Source organism: Hyaena hyaena, unplaced genomic scaffold (genome assembly GCF_003009895.1).
Source record: "Hyaena hyaena isolate Hyena2069 unplaced genomic scaffold, ASM300989v1 scaffold_77, whole genome shotgun sequence".
NCBI classification, from domain to species: domain Eukaryota; kingdom Metazoa; phylum Chordata; class Mammalia; order Carnivora; family Hyaenidae; genus Hyaena; species Hyaena hyaena.
This window is the reverse complement of record NW_024080708.1, coordinates 2335482-2362612: the sequence shown is the minus strand read 5'-3', so window position 1 is coordinate 2362612 and position 27131 is coordinate 2335482. Positions and strand designations below refer to the sequence as shown.

General features: G+C 44.9%; 1 protein-coding gene across 1 annotated transcript in view; it reads right to left on the bottom strand.

Annotated features, from left to right (window-relative positions):
• The window catches only part of LOC120232682 (collagen alpha-6(IV) chain-like), a 69184-nt gene that overhangs the window by 22426 nt on the left and 19627 nt on the right, over positions 1-27131 (bottom strand). Inside the window, exons 10-26 of the mRNA XM_039233538.1 lie at positions 26887-26979; positions 25550-25603; positions 18092-18151; positions 17007-17051; positions 16481-16534; positions 15186-15255; positions 14159-14266; positions 13110-13250; positions 12161-12265; positions 10189-10349; positions 9522-9701; positions 8760-8943; positions 6047-6100; positions 3259-3330; positions 2877-2984; positions 1060-1281; positions 505-666 (exon numbers count right to left, since the gene is read on the bottom strand). Of these exons, the coding sequence (XP_039089469.1) occupies positions 505-666; positions 1060-1281; positions 2877-2984; positions 3259-3330; positions 6047-6100; positions 8760-8943; positions 9522-9701; positions 10189-10349; positions 12161-12265; positions 13110-13250; positions 14159-14266; positions 15186-15255; positions 16481-16534; positions 17007-17051; positions 18092-18151; positions 25550-25603; positions 26887-26979 (1873 nt within the window). The remainder of the gene's footprint in view (positions 1-504; positions 667-1059; positions 1282-2876; positions 2985-3258; positions 3331-6046; positions 6101-8759; positions 8944-9521; positions 9702-10188; positions 10350-12160; positions 12266-13109; positions 13251-14158; positions 14267-15185; positions 15256-16480; positions 16535-17006; positions 17052-18091; positions 18152-25549; positions 25604-26886; positions 26980-27131) is intronic.

Genomic DNA, 27131 nt, shown 5'->3' with positions numbered 1-27131 from the left:
GCTTCAAACACTAGGCCAGATGCAGGGGGTGTCAGCCCCGAGGCCCAGTGAAGGCCACTTTGGCCACAGGGCCCTCAGAGGCAGGCTCGCCTGAGCGGCAGGCCACCGTGCAGTCACCCCCTCTCAAGCTTTTCCCCCGAAGCCCAAGCAGGCTCCCCACGGCCCCAGACAAGATGGTGGACATGACTAGACCCACCTCCACAACCAAGGTGTCTTCCCTAACTGGGAAAGGCAAGAGGGAGGCTGAAGCACGTGGAGGGGGAGTGAGGCCATGGGGGAGGGGCGGGGAGTGATCTGTGGTAACATTTTGGAAGCCAAGCTGCAGAAATCTGTTCTGCTCGGCACTGCAAGGGTCACTTGAGATTGCCAATGTGAGAGGTTGGCAAAGTCAAAAGTCCTTCTAAACCCTGCCCAGGTCTCAGCGCTGCTATGGCCCTCAGGGCACCAGGGCCCAGGACCCAGCTTAAGTCTGTCAAGCTGGGGCTCCCCCTCTAAAAGACCTACCTGAAGGGCCTGGAAAGCCTGGTGCTCCTGGGAGCCCGGGTTTGCCCTTGATGCCAAATCGACCATCAGGCCCTGGGGACCCTGGCTCTCCCACATGGCCTGGTGTTCCAGGCCTGCCCCGTTCGCCTTTGGGGCCCAGCAAGCCTGACTTCCCAGGCAGACCTGATGAAAGCAAGGGGCAGGTGGTCACAGTCTGGATCAACAGCGGGGTCTGGTCACCACACCAACTTCTGGTGCAGAAGCCCGGCCGGGGGACATCCCAGATGTCACTGTCTTGTCGGTGCCAGCCTTGCTGCTGTTCTCAGCAGCAAACCAGGGGCTTTATAAGAAATCTTACTATTCCTTATGGTCACTTCTGGATTTACTAAAAAAGGAGAATAGACTCAGGTGATTTAAGAAAAAGTTCCCAACAGGGAGAGACAGAACAAAATAACTTTTGATTTTTAACCCGCTAGTGAATTCATCAGCCCCAGCTCCTGTGTATATTCATGCAAGTGTACCCGCCACCGGAAGACTTTCGGTAAGTTGTTAAATATGTGAGTCAAAAAGAGTCACCCTTGGGTCCTGGCAAGCCAGGGTCTCCAGGAAATCCTCGGTCCCCTGGCAATCCCTGTAGGCCTTGCTCCCCCGGAGCACCATTTCCAGCACCATAGATGTCACCGGGGCCTCCCTTGGAACCTGGTAAACCCGGACTGCCAATTTTCCCAGGCAAGCCATCTTTTCCGGGAAGCCCAGGAAACCCTGGCAAGCCCTTCTCCCCACGAGGTCCAGGAAATCCTAAATGTAAAGAGGCAAAAATAAAAGGCCATGGAGGTTTAGAAGTGACACGTCTGGGTAGAGATCTCTGACACAGAGTTTTTATTTCTATTATAAGAGCTAACTACGGGCCCCTGGGTGGCTCAGGTCATGATCTCACAGTTCCTGGGTTCAAGCCCCATGTAGGGGAGCCTGGAGCCTGCTTTGGATTCTGTGTCTCCCTCTCTCTTTGCCCCTTCCCCACTCGACCTCTGTCTCTCTCTCTTAAAAAGAAATAAAACATCTAAAAATTTTTTAAAAAGCTGACTAGCATATTAATAATGTGTGCCACTTCTCTTGAAAGTCAGGAGACCCCTTGGTCCTGGGAGGCCTTGCCAGAAGCAAGGACTGTGCCATGTGAACCCAAGACACTTCTAACTCAGTGAGGCCAGGCCTTGGGCCGATCCTAGCAACCCACTCCTGGGGCTGATCCACTGGCCAAAGAGCGGAAATTACACCCAGGACTCTCCGTCAAAGGCCCAGTTCTTCTGGAGTCCTCTAACCCTTGCTGTCACGCCTCCTTCTTCCTGGGGGGTGGAGGGAATTGAAGCACCAAGAAACCATGGATTGTATGGCCCTGTGCTGTAGAACACGGTGGTTCTCAAATAGAGCATGGGTCAGAACCAGCTGGGGGAGGGGGTGTTTGGTAAAATCCAGATTGTGGGCACCACCCCTTGAGCTTCTGATCAGTAGCTCTGCCAAGTGGCCCCAAATCTGCCTTGTTAACAAATTCCCAGGTGATGCTGGTGCTGTAGGGAACAGTTTGAGAACCACTGTGCAGCATAGAACAAAGTTGGAACAGGGTGTGAGCAAAGGGATAGATATGAATCACTTCTCTCTGACTCATCTGAATCTCTTTCTCTGACCTAGAAGGGAGCTGATCCAGGAAATTGCCAGAGGCACTCAGCAGTCAGATAACCTGGTAGGGTCCTAGCTCTGTCACCAGTAGTTTTAAAAAAAATTTTTTTTAATGTTTTATTTATTTTTGAGAGAGAGAGAGAGAGAGACAGTGTGAGCAGGGGAGGGTCAGAGAGAGAGGGAGCTGTCACTAGTGGTTTTGTGACCTCAACCAAGTCATTTTCCATCTAAGCCTCAATTTCCTCATCTGAAAGTGAAGAGGTTGTCCCAGCTGATGGCCCTTATTGCTCTGATATACTGTCACTCTCTAGCTTGAAGCTCTGTGTTGCCTGAGAATGAAGTCAAAGCCATCCCACCGAGGGGTGCCTGGTTGGCTCAGTCAGTTAAGCCTCCAACTTCGGCTCAGGTCATGATCTTGCGGTTCACGAGTTCAAGCCCTACATCGGGCTCTGTGCTGACAGCTCAGTGCCTTGAGCCTGCTTCAGATTCTGTATTTCAATCTCTGCGCCTCCCTTACTTGTATTCTGTCTTTCTCTCTCTGTCTCTTTCTCTCTCTCTCTCTCAAAAAGAAATAAAACGTTTAAAAAATAAAACAAAAAAACCATCCCACCCATACCAGAGTGTGAACCTAACTTCCTATAATCAGTGGATGGCTACCACAATTCAAACTCACACTCACACAAAAGGAGAAGCAGGTGAGGAAAAGCTTTCTTCCTTACCTGGCAGTTCAGGAAGGTGAACTAATCCTGGACTTCCAGGCTTTCCTTTATTTCCACGCAATCCAGGTTGCCCTGGAGTCCCAGGGAGGCCACGGGCCCCTTTAGGGCCTGCAAACCCAAACATGAGTGGTGAAGGGAAAGGAAAGTCAGTGCAGTTGGTTTCATTTGTGATATCCACTCAAGAATCCTAGTCTCTTGGAGGGCCTCTTACCCTTACCTCCCCACACGAACCTCTCCAGGCGCCGTTCTATTGCCTCAATCCTCAAGGCTGCCCCCTCAGGAAGAATGTGTACCCCCAAATGCTACTAGGCTATGCCCTGTTTCCTTTGGCCCATGGCCCTTACAAGTCTGTTCCATGGCTTTCTCTGGCCTCATTACATACCTGGGAATCCGGGAGCTCCTGGTAAGCCTGATGGACCGTATGACCCAGGAATTATACACGGCAAGGTGATCCCTGTAAATGGCAACGTGTAAGCATCTGGTGAACCCGTCAAATCAGGTGGGCTCTCCTAGCATGCTCCTTTACTCCAATTCCATTGGATGGGCCAACCAAGTTCTTCCCACCCAGCAGCTGGGAGCCCATGCAGAAGAATCCTGGCATCAGAAGCTCTTGGGAGTTACCCCTAATGCAACTGCTTATAGGTAAGAGTACTCCTAGTATCCAAGTGCCAGAATGTCACCTCCTAAACCATCAATGTCCAGTGGGCAGGCATCTACCTATACATCTACCTATGCAGTAGATGCTCCCTAGCAAGATTTTCTAGAGGTAGCCTATATAGGAGCAGCAGCAAATGGTAGTGACCTTCTCACCCTGCCCTCACATGATGCCTCTCCCTCAGATGGGTGCTTGGGGCTAGTCCTAAGGATCCATTATAGCCATGTGTTTAGATTGGAGGGTTTGAAGACAAGCCCCCTCAAGTTCACATGTCTGCCCTTTTCTTGGAATGAAAACAAACCATTGGGTTCTTTTCCTAAACCATCTGGTTCTATTGACACACCTCACTTGGGATCTACAGAAACCTATTGACAATTACCATGGGCCAGAGGTAGCTGTATTTCTGTACCAGGCAAACGCTGAAGGCCACTCTCTTGGTCATGACAGACAAACAATGACCATTCCCTCAGGTCCTTCTTTGAAAATGTCAACTCTGGTACTCAGGGAGAAGCGGTACTCAATTTCAGTGTTCAAGACATTGAAATTGGCATTCATAGACTTTCCCCTAGCAAATTCTTCCTTGCTCGTTCATAATGCAAATAAAAGGAGTCTATACAAGATCACAGAGGGGAGGTTTAATAAAATCCCGATGAACAAATTTTGTGTAGGCTCCCTCAAGGGCCATGCACGAACAATTGCTCTGCTAATTAAAATTGGCCTTGCCGGTTCATTAGAACCACCCCCAAGGCCTGTTTTAAGCCCCAGAGCCAACGGTTCAAGTAAACTGCTATAGTTTTTGCCTGTACCTAAAATAAATCACAAATTGCATTTCTTAAAAATATGTCTACAACCTATGATTCAGACTGCTTCCTCAATAGCTGGCATTCCTTCCGCACTTGTTCTATTCCCAAAGCAAAATGGAGAATTGAACAAGATAGTGTAACTCTTAACCAATACATTATAGACACCCAGCCAGACAGACCTAAGCTTGTATCCTAGTTCTGCTACTAACCAGCTGTTTGGGCAAGATTCTTAACCTCTCTGAGCCTCATGTGTAAAACGGGAGCTACTTTTCTCATGTGGCATTTGTGAGGATTGTATGAAATAATGCTAATGGCATTCTGCACAGTACCTGGCACCCAGGCAGTTGCTAAGCAAACGGTAGCTTTTCATCATCTTATTTAAGGAGAAGCATTCAGAAGAGCTCCTCCAATGACAGCCCCTGGTTTCTACCTTCGTCAGGTTAGTGACACTACTTTGTAGCCTGGGTGGCAACTTTCTGCCTTTTAGACCTCAGGGTCCTGTAGTCATACTTCCACAGGTGTAGAGATGGCCATAGGCCTGATCTTGCTCCATAAGTGGTCACACCCATCTCCATCCTGCCAGGCATTGAAATGATGGTGCTGTTTCTCAGGGCTATTTCCCTACTGTGGAACTATAACCTATAGGCGAGCACCTTATGACAAGATGCCTCACTGGGTGAGGACTGCCAGTCCTGTCCTCAGCTTGGGCCTCAGTACCTTGGACTAGGCTGAAGAACTGCCTCCCTAGATGGTATCATGAGAGGGATCCCACAGAAGGTTCTCCTGCCCCAACTCTTTCAATAGCCCATTGACTCCAATGTGTCAAACATTGCAGTTTCATTGCTTTCAGCCTTACAAAACAAATAGTAAAACACAAATATCTCTGTGCTGGGTCCAAATGTAAACCATCCATCCTCACTCAATTCATCAGATAAGTTTCATAAATTCTCTTTGCCTGCAACAGCCAGATTAAAAACAAACCATTAGAGGATGGGTCCAATGACAGGCATCTGGAAAGGTTCCATGACAGGACAAATAATGATGAAAAGGAAGATGGAAATCAAGGGGATATTTTCCTCTTGCCTTAGACCAGGCCTGTATGCCACAGCACACTCATGTATGCAAGCGGAGGGTCAAAATGCTGAGAAGGTAAGACCTTCAAGTCATCCTGGTTTCTGGCTCTTTTACATTACATCTCCGTCTTCTACTTCACATTCCTGAACTCAGAGCCTTCTCCTCAATAAAGCAGAGATCAGCTCTATCCATGTTCTGTTCTATAACACGTGATCTAATTAGTCAGCATTTTCCCCATTAATGCCCAAATTCATCTTCAAAATAAGAAGCATCTCCGCTTATCAAGATTCTAACATTTCAGTTTACTCTGGGTCCAGTGAATAAACATCAGACATGTGTGCATCCTTCCAGCTACCTGCGAAGGAAAGTTATGACCCCAGCTAACAGACATCAGCCAAGCCATCAACATGCATGGTGAAGGAAATCAATCCCCCTCAGCGACTGCATGCTCACTTACTCCTGTATCCCCTCCTAGAAACCAGGAGTGATAATGTCAGCCTTTGTGCACCCCTCCCTAGCCAGAGGCTCCAGCGTGGCACTCAAGCCATCATGAGTGTTTGAGAGAAAGGTGAACAAAAGGAAAGAGAGATTTTGGCAACATCAGAGTTTGAGAACCTCGAGACTGAGCTAGCTCTCACCTCCCTCTGCGTCTAAGCCTCCTTTATCAATGCTCTCCTTGCAGCAACAGTCACCTAGACCAATCAAGTAAAGAAGAAAATTAAACCTGGACAGAAGTCCCTTGAGGCCCAAAGGAAGTCTTGTCTGCAGCCTGGGTATGCCCACCAATCAAATTCCCTATGTGGATTGAATGGAGAGAGCTGGCACCCACACAGGATCAAGGACACAGTCGCTGTTCAGTAATAACCGGGGTGATTGACTCCTGAGAACATCTGGATCAGAGCCTCTTTGGAAACAGCCAGTTGTCTGCTCATCCAAGGTTTGTAATTACTCAGACCACTAAGTTGGAAGGCTTCTAGTGACTGCATCCTTTTTCCTGGCAATGCAGCTTCTTTAGCCTGGGCCACCACCAGTTGGAGTGAGTGCATTTAAAGAATGGCATCTTTGGTTTTCATGGCAACAGTAATGGCCACAGTGCAAATGTCAGGGGCTCCGAAGTTATGTCTTTTTAAAATTGTGTGGAAAGAGGAGGGAGGAAAACCCTCAGAGACTCTCGAATACTGAGAACAAATTGAGGACTGATGGGGGTGGGGGGAGGAGAAGGGGGTGATGGGCATGGAGGAGGGTGCTTGTGGGGATGAGCCCTGGGTGTTATATGGAAACCAACTTGACAATAAACTACGAAAGAAAAAAATAAATAAAATTGTGTGGAAAGAAAAAGATAGGTTTGAGGAGCTATGCGTGGTTGCCATGGAGAGAAAAAGAAAGCTAATGCTCTTATTGAAGTAATTTTTTGAAAGTCTTGGTACTGCAACAAGAACATTTTCTGCATAGGACATCTCTCAGGCTGGAGTTTACGGTATCACTATATTCCTAAGAACTTTCTGTGTCTGGGGCCTAGATGTTTAAGATAGAAATGGTCCCATGGGCCTCCTTCTGTTGACTCAGCCTGTTTTCAAGCAGTCAGAATGTTGATAATAGCCAGATTTGAGTGTGTGTAAGTACATAGGTAATTCAGTTTATAAGTCAGTTTAAAATCCAGTTGCCTACGTAAATGGTTGGCCTAGAATAAAGACCCAATTGGCACAGGGGGTAATGGAATGACCGTGAATAATATCTCTGGGAACAAAGCTGGAGGCAAAGCTGTAGCCAACACCAGGACTTTCAAATGCAGAATGCTTTAGTTTGATGAAATTCCTCACAGCCTTCATAAGGATCTGTAAACTGAAATATGACTTGGTTTTAAGAATCTTTAATCATCAATTTTTAACCTATATCCTTAGTATACCAATAAATACAAGTAGATTTTAAAGTCAATAAACACTGACAAGACCTGGTTTATGTCTTCTTTTTTTGGTAACTCTTCAAGGTGACAAGGTAGGACGAAAAGAAATAGGTCTAAGAAATAGCCCTTTGGTTATTGAGAAGTCCCTTTTTTTCTGTGAATATATATTAATTTCTTATGTAACACTGCACTATACTAGGAAAATCAAGAAATGCTAAAAAGAATTGCCTTCTTTAGTATCCAAACACTTACAAAGCAGTTGGGAAAACTAAAACCATTAATGGAAGACAACACATAATTTAAGTAGCAATGACATATGCTGTGGAGGTCAAGAGAAGGTTTAGTGGAGAAGTGGGGCTTGTACCCTGAAAGATGGATAAAATCTGACTGCATAGAAAAAAAAAAAAAAAGAGGAAAAGCGTTCCAGAAAAAGGCAACTGCTTGTGGCTTTGGACTAGGGGCAAGACATGATGATATCAGTACTTTACAAATATTGAATTGGCAACAGTGTTCATAGCAGAACTGAGTGGGGAAGGTCTGGAGGTAGGAGATGAGAAACCATTTCAGAAGCTGTTTGTTATTCACTGACTCATCCATCTATCCATTCACTTATCCTTCCTTCCAACCATTCATTTATTCCAACAAGCATGCAGGTATTTGATAAGCTTAGGTGTGAGATAATGAGAACTTAGTAGCAAGAAGAGGAAAGAAAGAATATGAGAAGCACTGCAAGTGAAGAATAAGAAGTGAATTTCAAATTTCAAACTTCAGAGGACAATAAGAAGGGTGGTACCACTAATGGAAACACAAGTTGGGATGAAGACCTATCCTAGCTGTATGGAAGAAGGTGAGTTATTAACATAGCACCTTCCCAATCTACAAGCAGGACTGGCACTCCTTACAAATCCCAAAATGCTGATAGAGAAAGAAGCTATACAAATGCGAGGTGGTTAAGGTGTGAAATAAAGATTAGACTAGATACAAGTAGAGTCTCTTCTCAATCTGAGATTTCATGAATTAAGGAAAGGTTCTTCCTTGGTGATGATAGTACTATACAACTTAAGAGGACACCTATCCAGTCTCCCACTCAATACTTCAATGATACTTGTAGCAAATGGCCATCCAGCATCTGCTTGAAATTTTCCAGGGATTATGAGCTCACAACTTCCCAAGGCAACTCTGTTACATTTTCAGATTGCTCTGTTAGGAAGTTTTGTTGTTTTGTTTTTTTTACTAAGTAGAACTAAAATCTAGATTGCTCTGTGTAAGTGTACCACAATTATGTACAATTATGATCCTTTTTCTGCATGAAAACCCTTAAAAATGGCAAGGAGTGATTATAACCAGCCAACACTCTCCTTATGACACATTTCATGTACGTGGGTCATATCTACACTTTACAAAGGGTCAGTTTTTCAAGTCCAAGGCCATCTGATTCCATGACTCACCCGGAAGTCCAGGGAGGCCTTGCTTCCCGGGTAATCCATCTATTCCTTGATCTCCAGGAAGCCCACGAGGTCCAGGAGATCCTGGCAGTCCAATTCCTGGGGGACCAGTTGGACCACTGCGGCCCTTTTCACCAGGAAGTCCTGGTAACCCCTTCTCACCTGGGAAGCCCTGTCCACCATCACCCTAGAGAACACATAGGAAAGAATAAAATCCCAACTTAAAGATTTATCCAGAGAGTCTTCTGACCATAGGAAAGAGGTAGCCAGCATGGCTAATGTTTGTTTTGTTGTTGTTGTTGTTGTTGTTGTTGTTGTTAAGATTCTCTATCACTCTAGTTTATCAATCAATTCCTCTGATTTAGTTCAGGGAAATGAAGCTTGTGAACCCTTGATGATATGATAAAACAAAATATTCTAGATCAGTGGTGGGGACGGGGCAGGAAACTAGAGCAGGGTGACAGTCCTTGGCCGGGTGTGGGTCACAGAACGCAGCTGGATTACTTGCAAGGGAAAGCTACTGAGAATCTAAAGCATTTTCAGTGATATGGTCAATGGGTACTAGCATTTCTCAAATGAGGCAACGACCTATTTTGAGGAAAAGATTCCTATTTTACAGAAAGGAAAAGCACAGAGCAAAGAGTGTCAGTGGCAAAGGCTAAAGGAGATGTTCTACCCCGTCTCGTGGTCTAGTGGCCATCAGGACCCCCACTAAGTCAGAGGTGAGGATTTATAGAGCTAATCACCCAGGAACCATCAACTTACCGGGAGGCCTGGAAGACCTGGTAAACCTGGTACTCCATCCTTGCCTGGGATTCCTGTCTCACCAGGGAGCCCCTGGGGGCCAGGATCACCCTGCTCCCCTGACATTCCTGATCTCGAACTTAGAGTTGGCTCCCCTTTCTCTCCTTTGGGGCCTGTAGGGCCCCGAGGTCCAAACAAACCCTGCAAAAGAGACAAAAGGGAACAATCAGGAGATGTAGACATCACCTAGCATAGGTCGGACCTAAAGCAGAACCTTGGTAACATTTTGGCACTGTTCAGGGCACTGTTCAGTGTCCTCATCTGGGATTATGACTGCCCATTTATGTTCTTATCCTTTCTAAATCTTTGAAATCTTTGAGGATGGTAACCCTGTCTTAATTCAATTTCATCTTCAAGGCCCAGCACAGGGTTAGACAAATACAAATAATTTTGTGGACTGAAGAGAGGGATTAAAGAAAGGGGGAAGGGAGAGAACATAGGTAGGTCAAAGCAGAAAGGGACTTCAGAGATCAGCTAGTCTGGCTTTTTTATATTACAGATCAAATACCTGAAGCTTTGTCTTATTTCCATCTGTCTTTCCTATGTTTTACGAACATGATTGGGGAGGAGTAATGGGCACTGGAAAGCTCCCATTGCTCCATGAGGGTCAAAGTTTGGTAAGACTTACTGGAGTCCCCGACGGGCCCTGTGATCCCCCAGAGCCTGGATCTCCTCTGGTTCCTTTAAGGCCTGGAAGGCCAATGAGACCTTGTGGCCCAGGAAGGCCTGGCTTCCCAGGTGGTCCAGTGTTAGGGACACCACCGTCACAAGCACAAAATCCTGAGTCCCCTGGAAGAGAAAAAGGCAACATTAAACAAAGTGAACCATCCTTCTAAGAAAAAAGATGATACAACAGCGATAATCTTGATAATCTTGACTTGAACAACTCCATGGAGGGAATCAGAAGGTCCACTGAGAACAAACTCACACGAACGAGGTTTATGAACCAAGTCTACTCTCCATCAAAGTACATCTGTACCACTGATTTGAATTTCATTAGTCTCGGGAGAGACAACCCAGTGATCAGTGAGTCTAATTAATGTACAGCCAGAGTTAAGAAGCACTAACCTATGCTAGCCAGTTGGATCTAGAATCTAAGCCACTCAAAAGTTCTCTTCATCATAATGTCTTTTCTCTTGTCTTCTGTGCATAGAGACAAGTGTCAAGTCAATGTATGACAGGGATTTCAGCAAGACACCTCTGAAGAGGTATCAAGGAGTCACTAACACTATAGCCCAGCCACCTATACCTTTCATACTTATGGTCTGGAAATTTATCCCAATGATTATGCCATGTCTAAGAATTTAGGCCAGTGTAGGTGACCCTAAGGCCCCCTAACATCCTGAAGGGCCTCTTTTTACTTTTAGAAAACTGATAATCCCTGAAACTCAGAAAGAACCGTCTGTAGTATTTCTCAAGTGTGATCCATGGATCACAGTCAGGTATGTTGCCTGTTCATAAGGCAGCTTGCTGGGCCTTACCCCAGTTCTAATAAAGCAGACTCTCAGGAGGCCAGAACCAAGAATCTAATTTTTAGTAATCTCCCTTAGGTGATTCTCATATACAGTGAAGCTTGAGAATCACCATCACTATTCCAGACTTAGGGAACACCTTCTGGTCCCATGGGAATATGGAAGGGGGAACATTAGAGTTATCTCTTTTTTTAGGAGCAAGAGTGGTATCAGGAAGTACGTTAGCTCTGTAGTGAGTCACAGAAGGGCCAAGGTTAATATCCTAAGTCAAAACTTGCAGTTCAATCTCCTTTCCCTCCAAATAGGCCTCTTAACAGCTGAACAACAGAGATGGAACTTTTAAAAACTTCTCAACTCCTATACTTAAGTAGTGACATTTTATGATTCGGCAATGAGAAAGGGGAAGAGTAAGTTAGGACCACTCTGCTTGGGGCTGAGAAGAGCTGTTAATTCTGTGAGAGAAGGGGAAAGAGCTCAGATAACTTGAACCCTGTAGGCTATCCCCAAACCTCTCTGGAGCTTAGAGTTTCACCTTTTCTCCACCTTGGCCTGGGCTACAACTAAAATGAATTGATTTATTTGAGCTTTAAGCATCTGCTCCTCAAGAGTATGAAACAGAGGAATGACCCAAAGGCAGCAAGAAGATGGACAGAGTGGTGTGGCCAAAGGCTGAGGTAATCAGTTAGCCCTTCAACATTGGGGTGGAGGGGAGGGGATGTAGTTGTTTTTCTGGAGCCAGTTGGCTGTTTCAGAGTGTCAGGTCTTGACCTGTTCAGAGTCCTTTCCTTCAGGCTGAAGGTAATGATAAGCGGCGCCCAGCCTTGGCCTTGCAAACTAAAAAGTGTTGCCACATTTGTTGGTAAACAACCGGGGCTAACGGCAACAGGTTCTGGAGGTGGACAGATTAGGGGGAGCAGCCTGCAAGCCACTTTGTCCCATGTGACCTCAACTGCCAGCCTCAGTCTCAGAGCTCTAAACACAGCCCTTCTGACAGTTCTATAATCAAATCCCTGATCCAGATCCCAAATTGCTTTTGTTCATGTTCCCAAGGCTGTTGGTTTGCTCATTCCTCAGAAAGCCCTTCACAAGGAGTGTGGAGAACAAAGAAATACAAGGGGACAAAATTACCTTTTATTCCTTTGAGGCCTGGGTTTCCTTTTGGACCTCGTTCTCCTCGGAGACCAGGAAACCCTGGCTCTGTGTTCTGTAGTGTTCCAGTCTCAAATGCTCGACCTTCAGGACAAAGGAAGCATGAAATATCAGCGCCTGACACAAGTCTAGACTCATGACTCAGCAGAGCAGCTCAGCCACTAAGGACTAAGCATCCTTGGGGATAAACAACCAAAGCCTAAAGTCTGCAGCAAGTCTCATCCCCTATTGGCCCTATTCATTCTACTACTACCTACAGAAGGTCTACTATGTTCCAGGCACTGGACTAGACACCGAGGGTACAGGAATGACCCAGATAGCTTCCAGAAGCCAGCAGGCCCAATGTCTACCCCAGAAAGTTTGAGGGAATGGGTGCAAACTGCAAACATCATGGGGTTTAGATGACAAAGAAACAGGCTGGGCATATTTCTAAATTTCCCTTAAAATCTAGAATTCCATACTCAGGTAGAAGATTTAAGGAAAATAAGCCTTGTAGAGGCTTTTAGCAACCAACTTGAGGATCCAGGCTTGGTTTCCCATTTCTCAGGCTCTCAGCCCACCCCCCTGGAGCTTGAAAGAGCCAACGTAGCTTCATCATGAGCTGCAAGACCAGAGGCCGAAGGGCTGAGAACAGTGGAGGGTGGGATGAAATGAGTACAGAAATTGGAAGGAATTAGATAGTGTTTGGTCATCGAGGTGGCCGTAGCTTGCATTTCCTTGATGAGCACTCTCAGTGCTGTGGTCACTAAGCTGTAGGTGTAGGGCTCTGACTCAGAGAGGACAAGGCCTTCATCACTGTCCCTCTGCCAGTCATCGTGTATCTTGGCTATGTCTCCTGTGAAATACTCTCTCCCTCAAAAATCATGAGTGTTCTGCCATCTGAGTCACACCTGAGTCTCAACACCAAAGAGAAAAATGAATGACTTACCGGGTGGGCCTGGAAGGCCTGGTAGGCCTGGCAAACCGTCTCTGCCAGGGGGGCCAGCTGCCCCAGTTGTGGTGTGGCCTGGATTTCCTTTGTCCCCCTTGAGACCTGGAACTCCTTGGCGCCCTAGGGCACCTGGGACACCTGGAAGAATAAGCCCACACAGTAAGGCTACTCATGTCACCCTACTCTTCAGGGACATTGCAATCAGTGGCATAAACTGGAAACTAACTCGAAGGGAAGAATTTGGAAAAGCATTTGTCCTTCTCTTGCATCAGAGTTAAAGGGGTCCTTAGGAATCATCTAGCCTAACCCCTTGGGAAGTTGAGTCCCAAAGACATGGGGAAACACGGTCAAGGGTGCAAAGGTTTTTAGTGGCAAACCTGAGAGGGAAACCCGGTCTCCAGCCTCATACTTTGTGATTTTTCAACCTTAGTGGTGGGATCAGCTGTACCTCCTCCAAGTGGTTGCTTTAAAAGCATAGGTATCCTTACAGATACCCACCTCCAAGGAACTTAGAAACTGATGCCTTTCAAAGCAATGTCTTTGAAGCTTTATATTGGGTCACCATGGCCTCTCAGAATCTGGCATGTCCTTTCTCTATTTACTACTATAGAATGACATATGGGCATGCTCCTCCAATTGTTGTTTCAAGGGTGTCATCCATAGGATCCTGGGCCATTTAGTGCCTGAGTTAAGCACAGAGTGAGGGTCTGGGTACAAACTCTCCTCTGGGCTTTTGTTGGCTCCTTCTGGCAAGCATCAGCTAGGATGGTACATCCACAGAAGATTGACAGGGTTCTAGCAGGCCAACAATGGCCCCCTCTGGTTATCACAAACCTCAATAGGAATGCCTATCTGGCAATGCTACATTGTTCAGGCCAAAGGAAAGCTGCTCACCCAGGTCCTATCCTAATATACATTAGCCTTGGGCCAGTGGTGGGGAGCTTAGTGACTACCGTCTACCTTTCCTTTGACTTTGGCTAGGTACATATCCAGACCAGAATGGATAGAGGGCAGATCTGTGCAGGGGGTGGATTAGTTTGCTTCACCTGGTAAAGATGGCAAGCCAGGGATGCCGGAAGGGCCAGGTGGGCCCTGGATGCCTTCATCTCCTTTAAGTCCTGGGAGGCCTGGCAAACCGGGGTCTCCAGGGTAACCTGGTATTGCGATGAAAGAAAAAAACAATAAGCAAACCCAGAGAAGGCCCACAGATGCCACAAAATGCCCAAGAGGAGTTGCAAGGAGACGTCCCCATGGTGGACATGCCTTTCTTGCACTTCACGGGTCTCTCAAATGTTAATGGCCTCACATGATAATGGGCCCACTTGAGCTAAGGCTCCACTAATGTTCAGAACCAGTATGGCCAAGGCTTACCTTCCATGGTAAGATCTGGTAAGTACTAGGAACATTTTTCTACTACTACTAACCTGCTGTCATTCCTCAAATGTCTACCACTTGGGTTAAGGTGTTGAAGTCCACTATTCATATTATGCGCATAGGTTCACTGGAAGTGGGACATAGAAAGCCACTGTTGATCATTAACAACTTGGCTTCAATGAATTTACCAGACAGGGCATGAGCCAGAGAAGATGAGAGAGAAGAAATAATTTAGGAGACCCAGCTAGAAGAGGTATAATAGTAGAAACCTTTGCTCAAGCAAGGAGTAGCTGGAGACACTGGGCATATGGATGTTTGGAGAAGACAGTGGAAAGAGTTGGATACTTCCCACCTCCTATGAAATCATCAAACCCCAACATGAATGGGATCATGTAGATGAGACTCCAGGTGTCTCATGGTATCAGGCTGCAGTCAACCTGGCTGCGGAGGGTATCAGTCCTTCCCTAAGCATCCTTAGAACAATTTTCAGCAAGTTCAGGCCCAGTCTGAGCCAATGGCTTCTTTGTCCAGAGACACTGGAGTTTGATTTTCTAAGTACAGGACTCATAAGGGGTCCTTGAGGGTGTGGGGTTTAGCAGCAATCCAGTGGCTGATGAAACATCCTTTTAACAATCACAGGGAATATAGATTTTAACTCCTGGTCCTTTCTTTTTCACTCAAATCAATGAAAAGTTGCACCTGAGATCACAGCACCATCTGTATCGATGAAAACATCTGGGCCTGGCAGGCCAATGCCACCCTTTTCACCCTGTAAAGATTCAATATGTTAAACGCAAATATTTCTGTGACCTCATCACTCAAGATCTATGTACCATCAAAGTCACTCTTCAGGAAAATGGAAGGTTTCTCCTCTTGCAACCCCTGATATCCAGGGTCAACTAGTCCATAGGTTAATTCCAGAGCCTATAAATTTCAGATGAAGGCAACATAAGGCAGGCCAGAGGCCCAACACTCAATTGCAAACCTGTCAAAAACAAGGGATCTCAATTTTATTTTGCAACCTGACTCCAGGATAATCTGCTTCTGGGCCTGGGAAACATATCACAAGAATAGAAAACATTGCTGCACCAAAGAGGTGCAAAGGAAGGAGCACTTTCAAAAATTTCCCCACTCTTAGCAGGCCTACGACTCTGCTACCATCACTGGCCTTGTTAGTCAATGATGTCAGGCAGAGGAAGTCAAAGGACTTGCCAAAAGGGGGACTCAGTCCCCAAAAGGGAGACTCGGGTATCAGAATCAGATACAGTGGCATATCCAGGTGGGGTGGTGGGAGCGGCCTGTCTTAGGTACAGACAAGAAGGGGATGCATTGTCTGTAGAGAGTTTAAAAACAATAATAAAACCCCAAAATTTGGCAGTTCTAAACAATGTCAGTAGTAGAATATTCTTCCTTGTAGAGATGGATTTGCTTTTACAGCCTCCCCCTCCTTCTGCCACTCATCAAGTTGTATCTACGGAATGCTCAATGAGTGTGCTCAAAGTAGTTCATGCACTTCGTATGAAAAGAGTAACATTTAAAATGTTAAAAAAAATACTTCATCTCATATGCAGGCATTTGTTATAGTCCAAGTGTTTGTGTCCCCCTGCCCTGCCCCCGTCCTTAATTCATTTTGAAAACCTAAACCCAAGGTGATGGTATTAGGAGGTAGGGCTTTTGGGAGGTGATCAGGTCATGAGCCCTCATGATTGGGACTAATGCCCTTATAAGAGAAGGCCAAGAGAGCCAGCTTGCCCCTTCCACCATGTGAAGACACAGTGAGAAGTCAGTGACCTGGAAGAAGACCTTCACTCAACCATTCTGGCACCCTGATCTCGGGCTTCAAGCCTCAAAACTGTGAGAAATAATTTTCTGTTGTTTATAAGCCATCCAGTCTGTGATATTTTCTTATAGCAACCAAATAGACTAAACAGCATTTATAGTAATTCTTCACCCATCTACCTCCCCAATCCCAGATTTCCACTTCCCAACATTACCTTAATTCCTGGGAATCCATTAAACCCAGAGAAACCTGAGGACCCTTTCTTGCCCTGCGACAGAAACACAGTTACAACTAAGTCAAATGTCTAAGAGCATTAGAGGGACTGGTCTTTGGACAAAGCCGGGGCAAATGGCACAGGAACCTTGGCTGGCATGCCAGAGTATGCATGGATTCTACCTGAGTCCGGAGGGTGTAAAAGGTTCCAAAAGGCAATATGGACAAGGTATCCACCTTGCATCTTAGGAGGCATAAGGGCCACAGTTATAAGCAGGCTGGCCTTGCTGATAACATAATAAAGAAGTATGACCATGGCACAACACTGGATTGGTAACACTGGATACTCAGATTCTTGGGTTAAGACAAAAGAAGAGAGTGGCTGAGATTATACCAATCAAAGAAAGGTAGACATTTTGTATTATAAGCAGTGGCTCCCTTTGGACTGATGGTGGCGTTAAGTAAAGCAAGAGGGCCTTTTAATTAAGACTTTACACGTGAGCTTTTAATGATATTAACCAAAATACCTGACTCCCTGGAGGGCCTTGGAGTCCTTCTAAACCCATGGGACCCTGTAAAGAGAATGGAGGCACCTTAGAAAGATTAATAGCTCACACTATAAAAAGCCAATAGACTTACATAACAAAGCTACCCAACTGAGTTCAGGATTTAGCCTATCCTAAAATCAGGTAAGAGAACATTCCTAGACCTGGCTTAATGACTTTTTTCCTAAGCACTAATCCATCAGGGTGAATAGCCACAGAGAGCATTTTTAAAGAGCTAAACAAATGGAAACATTTTAAGTACTAGGTGGAATTTGGTAGAAAGGATGGGTGGTATTATACTTAGTGTGCATTAGTTGCAAGTCATGAGATTTTTAAATAGATTGTGGGAGGACCTCTTGTCTCTCACCCCAAATGCATTCTTTGTTGGTGATTATGTCTTTTCAAGACAAGACAGTAGAGAAAGAAATGGCAGGGTAATGGGTGAACATTGCTGAATACTCAAAAGACTCTTAACAAGTTTTATGATCAAGCTAAAATCATAATTTTCCAAAATGTTACTTCTTTAAGGCTAAAGGTTGGCTAACGGCTTACAGCCCAACACCTAAGTGCCTGAAGCACTTAAAATTACCGAGACTAACAATTATTTCTCCACTTGAAGTGAGGTTATTCATGGAAATTGTTGACTGCGAACATCACTCACTATGTTCTAGAACATCCCAGGCTTGTTTCTGTCCTATAAAGTTTGTACTTGGCCCTCTTTCTTCCATTCTTGCAACACCCACACTCTTGCTCACATTCCCTCAAGATAAAATTTAATGAAACAAGACAACACTCACACCACTTTTAGTCCAGAAGATAATTATGTATGAAGACAAGGAGAATAAGTAGGCTGAGGAGCCATTCCTTATTCAAAGGAGCCACTAGGTCAAGGAAATTGGGCAAAGTGAAAAGGAGGAGGTCATAGGGACCTGCCAGAGGGCTGAGGAAGAGAAATAAGAGAAGCTTTGGCGACAATCAAGTTACATAACATAAAGATGCAAACAGGACAAAAAAATATGGACTGGGTGACTCGACAGACTCAGGCAAGCAACATTCCAGAATCATACCCTAGGTCCTGGCAAACCAGGGATTCCCTTTTCTCCCTTTTCTCCAGCTGTTCCAAATCCCTAAAGGAAAAAAGAAACCACAAGTTATAACATCCATTTCCTCATAGGTCTCCTGGCTCCATCCAAAGCAAGGAAGTAACTTCAAATCACTGCCATTGACCCATTGGGTCACCATGATGAATCTCTTGAGAAGCACATGGGTCCTGAATATAATTTGGACCATTCATTCAAAGTTCCCTTTTAGTTTTAGAAGTAATGTCATGTTCCCCTAAACACTAGTATATGTATTCATAACAACATGGAGTAACAGCATAGAAATGACTAAATATCTAACCTCATTGGTTTTATGGATGGAGAGACTAACATTCATAAGGATTAAGCACGTTGTATGGGTTACAGAATCAATGAGATGGCCAGGTCTTCAAACGTCCATTCCAGGGCCCTTTACATGAAAATAGGCTGTCTTCCACCACCTAGGAGCTCATTTATTTGACCCACAAATGGAGAATTGTGCTAATCCTTGAGGGTCAATACTAGAGGGAAGAGCTTTTGCCCTCTGAAGACATGATGACTGTGTCATTCTCTTCAGTGGGAAAGACGATTTCTATCTAGGTGTGATCTAGCACCCTGCAGACCCTAGCAGCACTCTGAAGGGCACTATGAGATGGTCTTCAACCCCTCTTGCTCTGTTCACAGAAGGTGAAGGCTTTCAGCCATAGACCTGACTTGGGGACTCTCTAGGGGACAAGCAGAAATCTGAAGAGCAGAGTGAGTGAGAAAAGCCTCCTTCCCTCTGGGTCCAAGGAAAGCATATTTTGGGCCCTTGAGATACAGAACAGTTCATTACCAAAGTGGATAGAAGTCTTTCATGGCAAACTTCATCAAGGCCGTTTTGTAGTTGTTGTTTAAAATTGGACTTTCTGGAGCACAGATTTTGGCAAACAACATTCACGCCTATTGTAAGAGTAAAGGAGGCAATGACGCTTTCTCAAATGTAAGCTTGTAAAAGATGGTAAATGTTGTGGCATGTCTCTTGTCCTCTTAATGTGACCTGGCTCAGCCGGTTATACAGGCCCTGCTCTAATCCCACTTACAGTTTTTCCTTCCTCTTACATACTCAGAGCATTCCCATGGGTACTGAAAGCTGGCTGAATAACCTTAGCTTTTCTAGGACCAAGCTGTGTGGGGTTTTTTGTTTTGTTTTGTTTTTAAAGTGTGAGGGGTTTTTTGGTGGTCTTTTTTACTGCAGGGTAGAAAGTACATCTGTGAAGGGTCTAGTTCAAAGCAGACTTTGGTTCCTGCTCGCCTTTCTTTTCTCTTTATCAGTAGTTGTGTGTCAAACGGCTCAGGCCTCATGATGAATAGGATTTCTATTCCTATGGCCTGTGGGTCAAATGAACGCAAACTTAACTTGAAATCTGTTCTGCCTCTCAAATGGGAAACCAAGGCATGGTGCCACCTGATGAAATGTGTCTATGGGCCTCTGAAGCCAAACATCCTGCAGCTTTCCCAGGCCTGCCCATGGAAGCTATAGCAGCCTGCACTTGCCCCAGACTCTTACAGCGCTGAGATGACTTAAATGTATGATAGTTTGTAAGCAGGAGGTCTATATCACATTCACTTCCATCTCCTCCAAGACACATTACTCTCTGCAGGCTGAACACATACAACGTAGTTCCATACATACTTGTTGAATTAAATAGAATGACCTGGAGACCAAAACTGTTGCAGAAAGTAAAGCATGTCCTGGAGCTGTCCAGGAACTGTCTCACTTTCTACATCTATCTTGCCCGCAGTTGGAAAGACAACGGGACTTTGTCCTCCTTCTTCAGAAAGCAGAAAGGTTCTCTGGACTCTTGCTTTCTCAGAGAGCTTGTGCTACTATGTGAACAAAAATTAATACCTAAAAAGTTTAAAAAGGACAAAATCAAAGAAACTTACTTGTGTGTATGTGTGTGGGGTGGTGGTGGTTAAAGCCAATAAAACATATGTGACTTGGCAAGATATTGGGATGTAGGCTCAGCTTGTCACCCAGTGCAGGGAGGCACCATAGAGGGCCCTGCTGAACAAGCTGTTCTTTTTTTCTTTTTTTAATTTTTTAACATTTATTTATTTTTGAGAGACAGGGCATTTGCAGGGGAGGGGCAGAGAGAGAGGGGGAGATAGGGAATTTGAAGCAGTCTCCAGGCTCTGAGCTTGAACAAGCTGTTCTAGCAAGACGTCCTGGGCTTCAGGACATCCTCATCATGAGCTGTCTTGCATCCACTGCTCCCATACCCCTTCTTACCCATGTCCAGGAAAACCTCATTAGAGCACTGGCTTAGCTGTTCATTTGTGGTTAAAAGTTGTTAGTGGCTCTGCAAAAACTCAACATCAGTCACATGGCCAGGAGTAAGGGATGTGTGTGTGACGTAGTCGCTGAGGCAGGGGTGAGGAGGGCAGTGCAAGAAAAAGGCAAGCTTCAAACACTAGGCCAGATGCAGGGGGTGTCAGCCCCGAGGCCCAGTGAAGGCCACTTTGGCCACAGGGCCCTCAGAGGCAGGCTCGCCTGAGCGGCAGGCCACCGTGCAGTCACCCCCTCTCAAGCTTTTCCCCCGAAGCCCAAGCAGGCTCCCCACGGCCCCAGACAAGATGGTGGACATGACTAGACCCACCTCCACAACCAAGGTGTCTTCCCTAACTGGGAAAGGCAAGAGGGAGGCTGAAGCACGTGGAGGGGGAGTGAGGCCATGGGGGAGGGGCGGGGAGTGATCTGTGGTAACATTTTGGAAGCCAAGCTGCAGAAATCTGTTCTGCTCGGCACTGCAAGGGTCACTTGAGATTGCCAATGTGAGAGGTTGGCAAAGTCAAAAGTCCTTCTAAGCCCTGCCCAGGTCTCAGCGCTGCTATGGCCCTCAGGGCACCAGGGCCCAGGACCCAGCTTAAGTCTGTCAAGCTGGGGCTCCCCCTCTAAAAGACCTACCTGAAGGGCCTGGAAAGCCTGGTACTCAGTTGAAGGAGCACTCCACATGCCCAGTAGTTGCCTCAGATCTACTCAATGGGTTCCTCAGGATTTGCCAGTTTCTTCTTTTCTCTGCCCCCTGCCCCCCATCTCTTCCATTTTGCCTTACCCTGTGTTTGCTGGTCCCTTGGAATAGGGGTATAAGATTCTCTCTGATGCTCTCTATGAGAGTACCAGTATCAAGTGGGGGTGAACTGCTGGGGACAACATGGTAAAATGTGTGAACCTGGGCTGAGCCAATAATCAGGGATGTTTGATCACACCAGAGTGGGCAAGACAAAGAAGGTGACACATATATTTGTCAGGTTGGCCATTCGTCAGCAGCTTCTGCAAAGATTTGGGTTTGGATGGAAAGAAAACAAACGCTTAAAGAAAACATTTTTGGATTCCCTAGAGATTTGCATCCTTGGCACTGCCTTGTTTCTCAGTAAGTGTAAATAATTGAAAGCCTATGTGCAGGTTTTGGATTTGAGAAGTGTGTTTCTTCTGGAAAAGCCTAGAGCATCCCAAACACATTACCGTCTTTCTTCTTACAACCCTTCTGTCAGAAGGCACATAAGGTGCCTGCGAATGTTCCCATTAGGCAGATAGAGATATTAGGAGAAGAACAAATGATTTGCCCAGAGTCTTACATCAAATCGGTGCCAAAGTGGGCTGAGAACTCTGGGTTCTTGACTTCCACCCTCTGAAAATATTCTGTGCCAAAGGAAGGGAGGTATTCTTCCAGACTAGATGTCTTTACAGTCAACTGGGGTTTCTATTTTGCAGCCTACACAGTGAAACTCCAGAAACGCTGAGCTCAAAATGTTACTGCAGTTTATCATTGTGCATTCTTGTCAGTCAGTCTCCCTTTCTTTTACAGAACAAAAGGGAATGGGGCAAAACTGTAGTAAAGGAAGTCCTCTGAAGCACAACAGGAATGGAAGAGACTGGGAGGGAGGGAGCATGAGCCAGAGAAACCAAGAACAGCAGCACCACCATGAGAAGAATGAACTAGACTGTAGGGGGCAGTATGATAAAGGCAGTATGAATTGGCTAGCTTTTGAGAAACCTGGATTCCAGTCTCAGCTCTGCTAATGACTTTCTGTGTGACTCTGGACATGCCTCTTCATCCATTCAAGCTATGGCTTCCTTTTCAGTAGAGGAGATAAACACATACCATTTTGCTTACCTCTTGGGGATGATGTGAGGTGACTAGAGTCTATGTGCAATGCTTACAAAGGAAAGTACAAAACCTTATTTCCCAACCCACTGGCAAAGTATTTTGTATTTATGCTGTCCAATAGAAATATGTGAGTTTCTGGGGTGCCTGGGTAGCTCAGTCCGGTAAGTGTTCAACTTTGGCTCAGGTCATAGGATCTCATGGTTCGTGAGTATGAGCTCTACCTCAGGCTCTGTGCTGACAGCTCGGAGCCCGGAGCCTGCTTCAGATTCTGTGTCTCCCTTGCTCTCTGCCCCTCCCCCGCTCACAGTCTGTCTCTCTGTCTCTCAAAAATGAATAAACGTTAAAAAATTTTAAAAAATATGTGAGCTATTACATTATTCTAAATTTTCTAGTAGCTACATTATAAAAACAAAAGAAATTGGTGAGATTAATTTTAATAACATTTTATAACTAAATATATCATAAATATTGTCATGTTAACATTGAAGTAAAAATTATTAATAAGACATTTTTATTATTGTTTTAAAGTGGGCTCCACGTCCAGTGTGGAGCCCAACATGGGGCTTGAACTTAAAACCCTGAGATCAAAACCTGGGCTGATATTGAGAGTCAGACACTTAAGTGACTGAGCCACCAGGCACCCCATTAATGAGATATTTTAGACCATTTTTGTCATACCTAGTGTCTGAAATCCACGGGTTCTTTACAATTACAGTATATCTCATTTCAGACAAGCCACATTTCAGGCTCGGTGGCCACATCTGGTTAGTAGTTATCATATTGGACAATACAGCTTTATATTTTGTAAATAAATGTCACATATATTGTGAGTTGGGCCTCAAAACAGGAGATATGACCATTGCCATATTACAGATATACAGAGAGGCTCAGAGACTTGAAAAGCTTCCAGAGCTGGACCTGGATCTGAAGTCTAGGTGTACTGTCTCTAACTTCAGGGTTCTCTTCCTTTCTGATTCATTAAACATTGAACTGATTAAGATCAAGGACATGGGACAGACGATTTTCTGTGCCCCTGTGCTTCTACAGGCCAGTACGAAAGCATTTCAAAGAACTGTAGGGGAACTCTGGAGTTACCTATCCCCACTTTGCAAGCAGAGGCAGGCCTGGTCATCTTGAATTCATCCATTTCCCTCTTGACCCCTACACCCAATCCATAAACATCTAGTCAACTCCTTCTTCAAAGCACATCTTACAATTTAAGAGACATATCAACCAAATGTGATGTGTGGGCCTCGTTGGATTCTGATTCAAACAGGACAAGTATAAAAATATGTATCTATGAGATAACCATAAATCTGAATTCCGACTTAACTGATATAAACTAATTACTGATAATTGATTAGCAATGATGATATTGTAACTATGTTTTTAAAAAATTTCTCTCTCATAGAAATACTGAAGTATTTATTGAAATGATTTATTTCATTTATTGAAATGAATAAATATTATTTATTTATCATTTATTGAAATGATGTGTCTCTTACTTGCTTCAGATCAGCCAGGTCGCTCAATATCGAAGGTGGGTAATGAGTATAAGGGAGGATCATTATGCCATTCTCTCCACATGGTGTATGTTTAAAATGTCCCATAGTGACACATTTACACTTTTTACTTCTCTCCATTTCCACTGCTATCATACTAGTGTAAACCACCACTGTCTTTCCCCCGTACTGGTGTAGTAGCTTCTGTTTGCTGCTTCAGCCTCCCCTCATCCTCCATGCCCCTGCCCCCACCCATGCCAGACTGATCTTCTTTAACATGTAAGTCATTAGGGCACCTGGGTGGCTCAGTCTGTTGAGCGTCCAGCTTCGGCTCAGGTCATGATCTCACGGTTCGTGGGTTTGAGCCCCGCGTTGGGCTCTGTGCTGACTGCCAGCTCAGAGCCTGGAGCCTGTTTCAGATTCTGTGTCTCCCTCTTTCTGTGACCCTCCCCTGCTCTCTCTCTCTCTCTCTGTCTCTCTCTTTCTCTCTCTCTCAGAAATAAATAAAACATTAAAAAATTTTGAAATGTAAGTCAGAACCTTCTGATGGCTTCCCATTACATTTAACATAAAAGCCACATTCAACCTACAAAGGGCTTGATCTGGCTCTTGCCCATCTCCGTGGTTCTTGCCTTTGCTCTCTCTGTTCCACCCACTCACTTTCTTCGTGTTGTTCCTCACAAGCAGTAAGCTTTTGCCAACCTCAGGGTCTTGGCACTTGCCAAAAACACTCTTGCTTATCTTCCTCTGACTTGCTTCTTCATAATGAACACTTCCTGAGAGAGGCCCTTCGTGACCACTCTGCCCAAAGTAGCCCACCCCTTTCTCAATCCATGTTCCATCACTTTACCCTTTTTTATTATCTTCTTCTATTTATCACTTGCTACTATAAGAACTTGTTCTTGGGGTGCCCGGGTGGCTTAGTCGGTTAAGCGTCCGACTTTCGCTCAGGTCATGATCTTGTGGTTTGCGGGTTCGAGCCCCGCGTTGGGCTCTGTGCTGACTGCCAGCTCAGAGCCTGGAGCCTGTTTCGGAGTCTGTGACTCTCTCTTTCTGACCCTCCCCTACTCACGCTGTCTCTCTCTCTCTCCTAGAAATAAACAAACAAACAAAAAAAGAACTTGTTCTTGATGAATTTGTTTCCTTATTTAGTGTCTGTATCCTCCCTCACTCCCGCATTAGAATGTACTCTCCTCAAGGACAAGGACTTTTACTTATTTGCTGTTATTTACTGTTGTCTAGCAGAATGCCTGGCACATATGGCCCCTCACAAAGTATAAGTTGAGTGAAAGACTCTAAGGTACAAGAGCAGATAGTGGAGTGAAGAAGTGGAGTGAAGTACTAAGATTAACTACCATTTACTGAACAGTTGATAAGTGCCAGCCATGTACTCAGCCCTTTTCATGCATATTATTCTCTTAATCTTCATAACCGCACCATTACCATCACCCCCCCGCCCCCTTTTGAGGGAAACTGGAACTCAAAAAAGTTACGAAACTTGTCCAAGTAAACATAGCTAGAAACTGGTGAAATCAAAAGTCAAGCCTAGGTCTGTTTTAACTCTAGAGTTTGAGCTAATAACTGTTAAGATATATGGCTTCATGAAGAACCATGCTAATGTCTCCTTGGATTTGAGAAACAAGAACATTTCCTTAAATGCCTTCTAATAATGAAGATGATAGAATTGTCTACAGTAACCATAGGAAGAAGTCTTCCTGTTAGCCTTCTATTGCTATAGGTCTTGTCCAATCAGGTCCTTGAATACATGTTGACCAAACGGGGAGACTTACCGGGAGACCTGGAGGGCCACTTATTCCTGGTAAACCTGGAAGCCCTGGCTCACCCTGGGAAAACAACCAGAGATTAGCGAGTAGCAGCAGGAAACAGTGAACACAAAGGACATGGCTTCCTTGAGCTACTCTGGCTGGGCAGTGGGGAACCAATGGGGTATCAAGTGGTGTAAATTCCCCAGGATCTCCAACTAATAACTGCAGCAGGATATCAGCTTAGGGATAGACTGGTGTGCAAAGGACCAAGGTCCAAGGCAGGGAATGGAAACTGTCTAAAACAGAATCTCAAATGTTGAGGCTAATTGGAAGACAGAAAAGACGATCATCTGTTATTTTCCTAGTGGAAGAAGCTGTTCAGTGTAACTTCCTGTTGCAAATTATAGGTTGCAAAGAAATCAATGGTTTGGGGAAAACAGTAACAATTAACAGTTTGGATGGGGACCCATAACACTCTAATTTGTCTTTCCCTTATATGCTAATTTACCTATTTGTGCCATGGAAGGGCTCCCTAAGGTTTGTGAACGATCAGGGAGGCAGGCAATCTTTCATATGTTCCCAAACTGTTCCCAAATTAATGATACCTTTCTGTAAACCTGAAAAGGGCTTGGAGCTGTTGCTTTCTCAAAGGCAAAATTAAGGAAATGGGAGTAACCACCTTCCCCTGCCTGGGTCCCTTGACCACAGAACAGAGTTACAAAACTTAAGGAAACCCCAAGAAGGAAGGAAATGCAGGTTACTGGAAGATATGTGCATACCTTAACAGCATACAGGCATTCAAATATTACACATTCACTCACATCAAAATAGAGATTATAATATATCTCAATTAAACAGATCTAACAGCTTCAGCCTTGGTAGTTCATATAAGGTGAATTAGGGCATCTACTACCACTTGTTTTGAGGGCAAATAACTTCTTTAAAAAGATAACTTAAAAGCAACCATTTATACCCTATGTGTTCAGTCACAGTGCTATGGGGACAACATAAGTAATGAGAGGGTTGGGAGTTAGGAGGAAAAAAAAAACAATTATTTAATGTTTGTTTTAAGTTATTCAGCATCTTGATCATTGAATTTGAAAAAGCAAAACACAGAAAATAGGACTTAAATAAATACTCAGAAGCCCAGGTCCACTCATATCTACACAACAACACACAGACATTTTAGAGACCTTTTCGTGAGGAGCAAAAAAAACAAACAATGCATTACCCTCACTTCCAAACAAAAAAGCATTACCCAGAACCCTCTATCCTTCCAATACAGTCTGGTTATTAGAGTTGAACTTTGGTATTAATAGGAAAAGGGTTATTAGCATTTCCTGGGCTTAAATATTCACTACCTTGGATCCTTTCTTCCCTTTGGGAAAGCCCATAAATTCCAATTCTCCAGTAGATGGTGGGGGTCCTGCAGGGCCTGGGAGGCCAACATCCCCCTGCGAGATCAAAGGGAATGTTAAGCAAAGCAGAAACCACACAGACCACTTCAGAGGCTAGGTTTGTCCTCTGGATATAATTGACAAATAAACTGTCCATGACTTTGGCCTCTTTACCCTCACCTTTGCATCAGTGAGGCAACAAAACTATC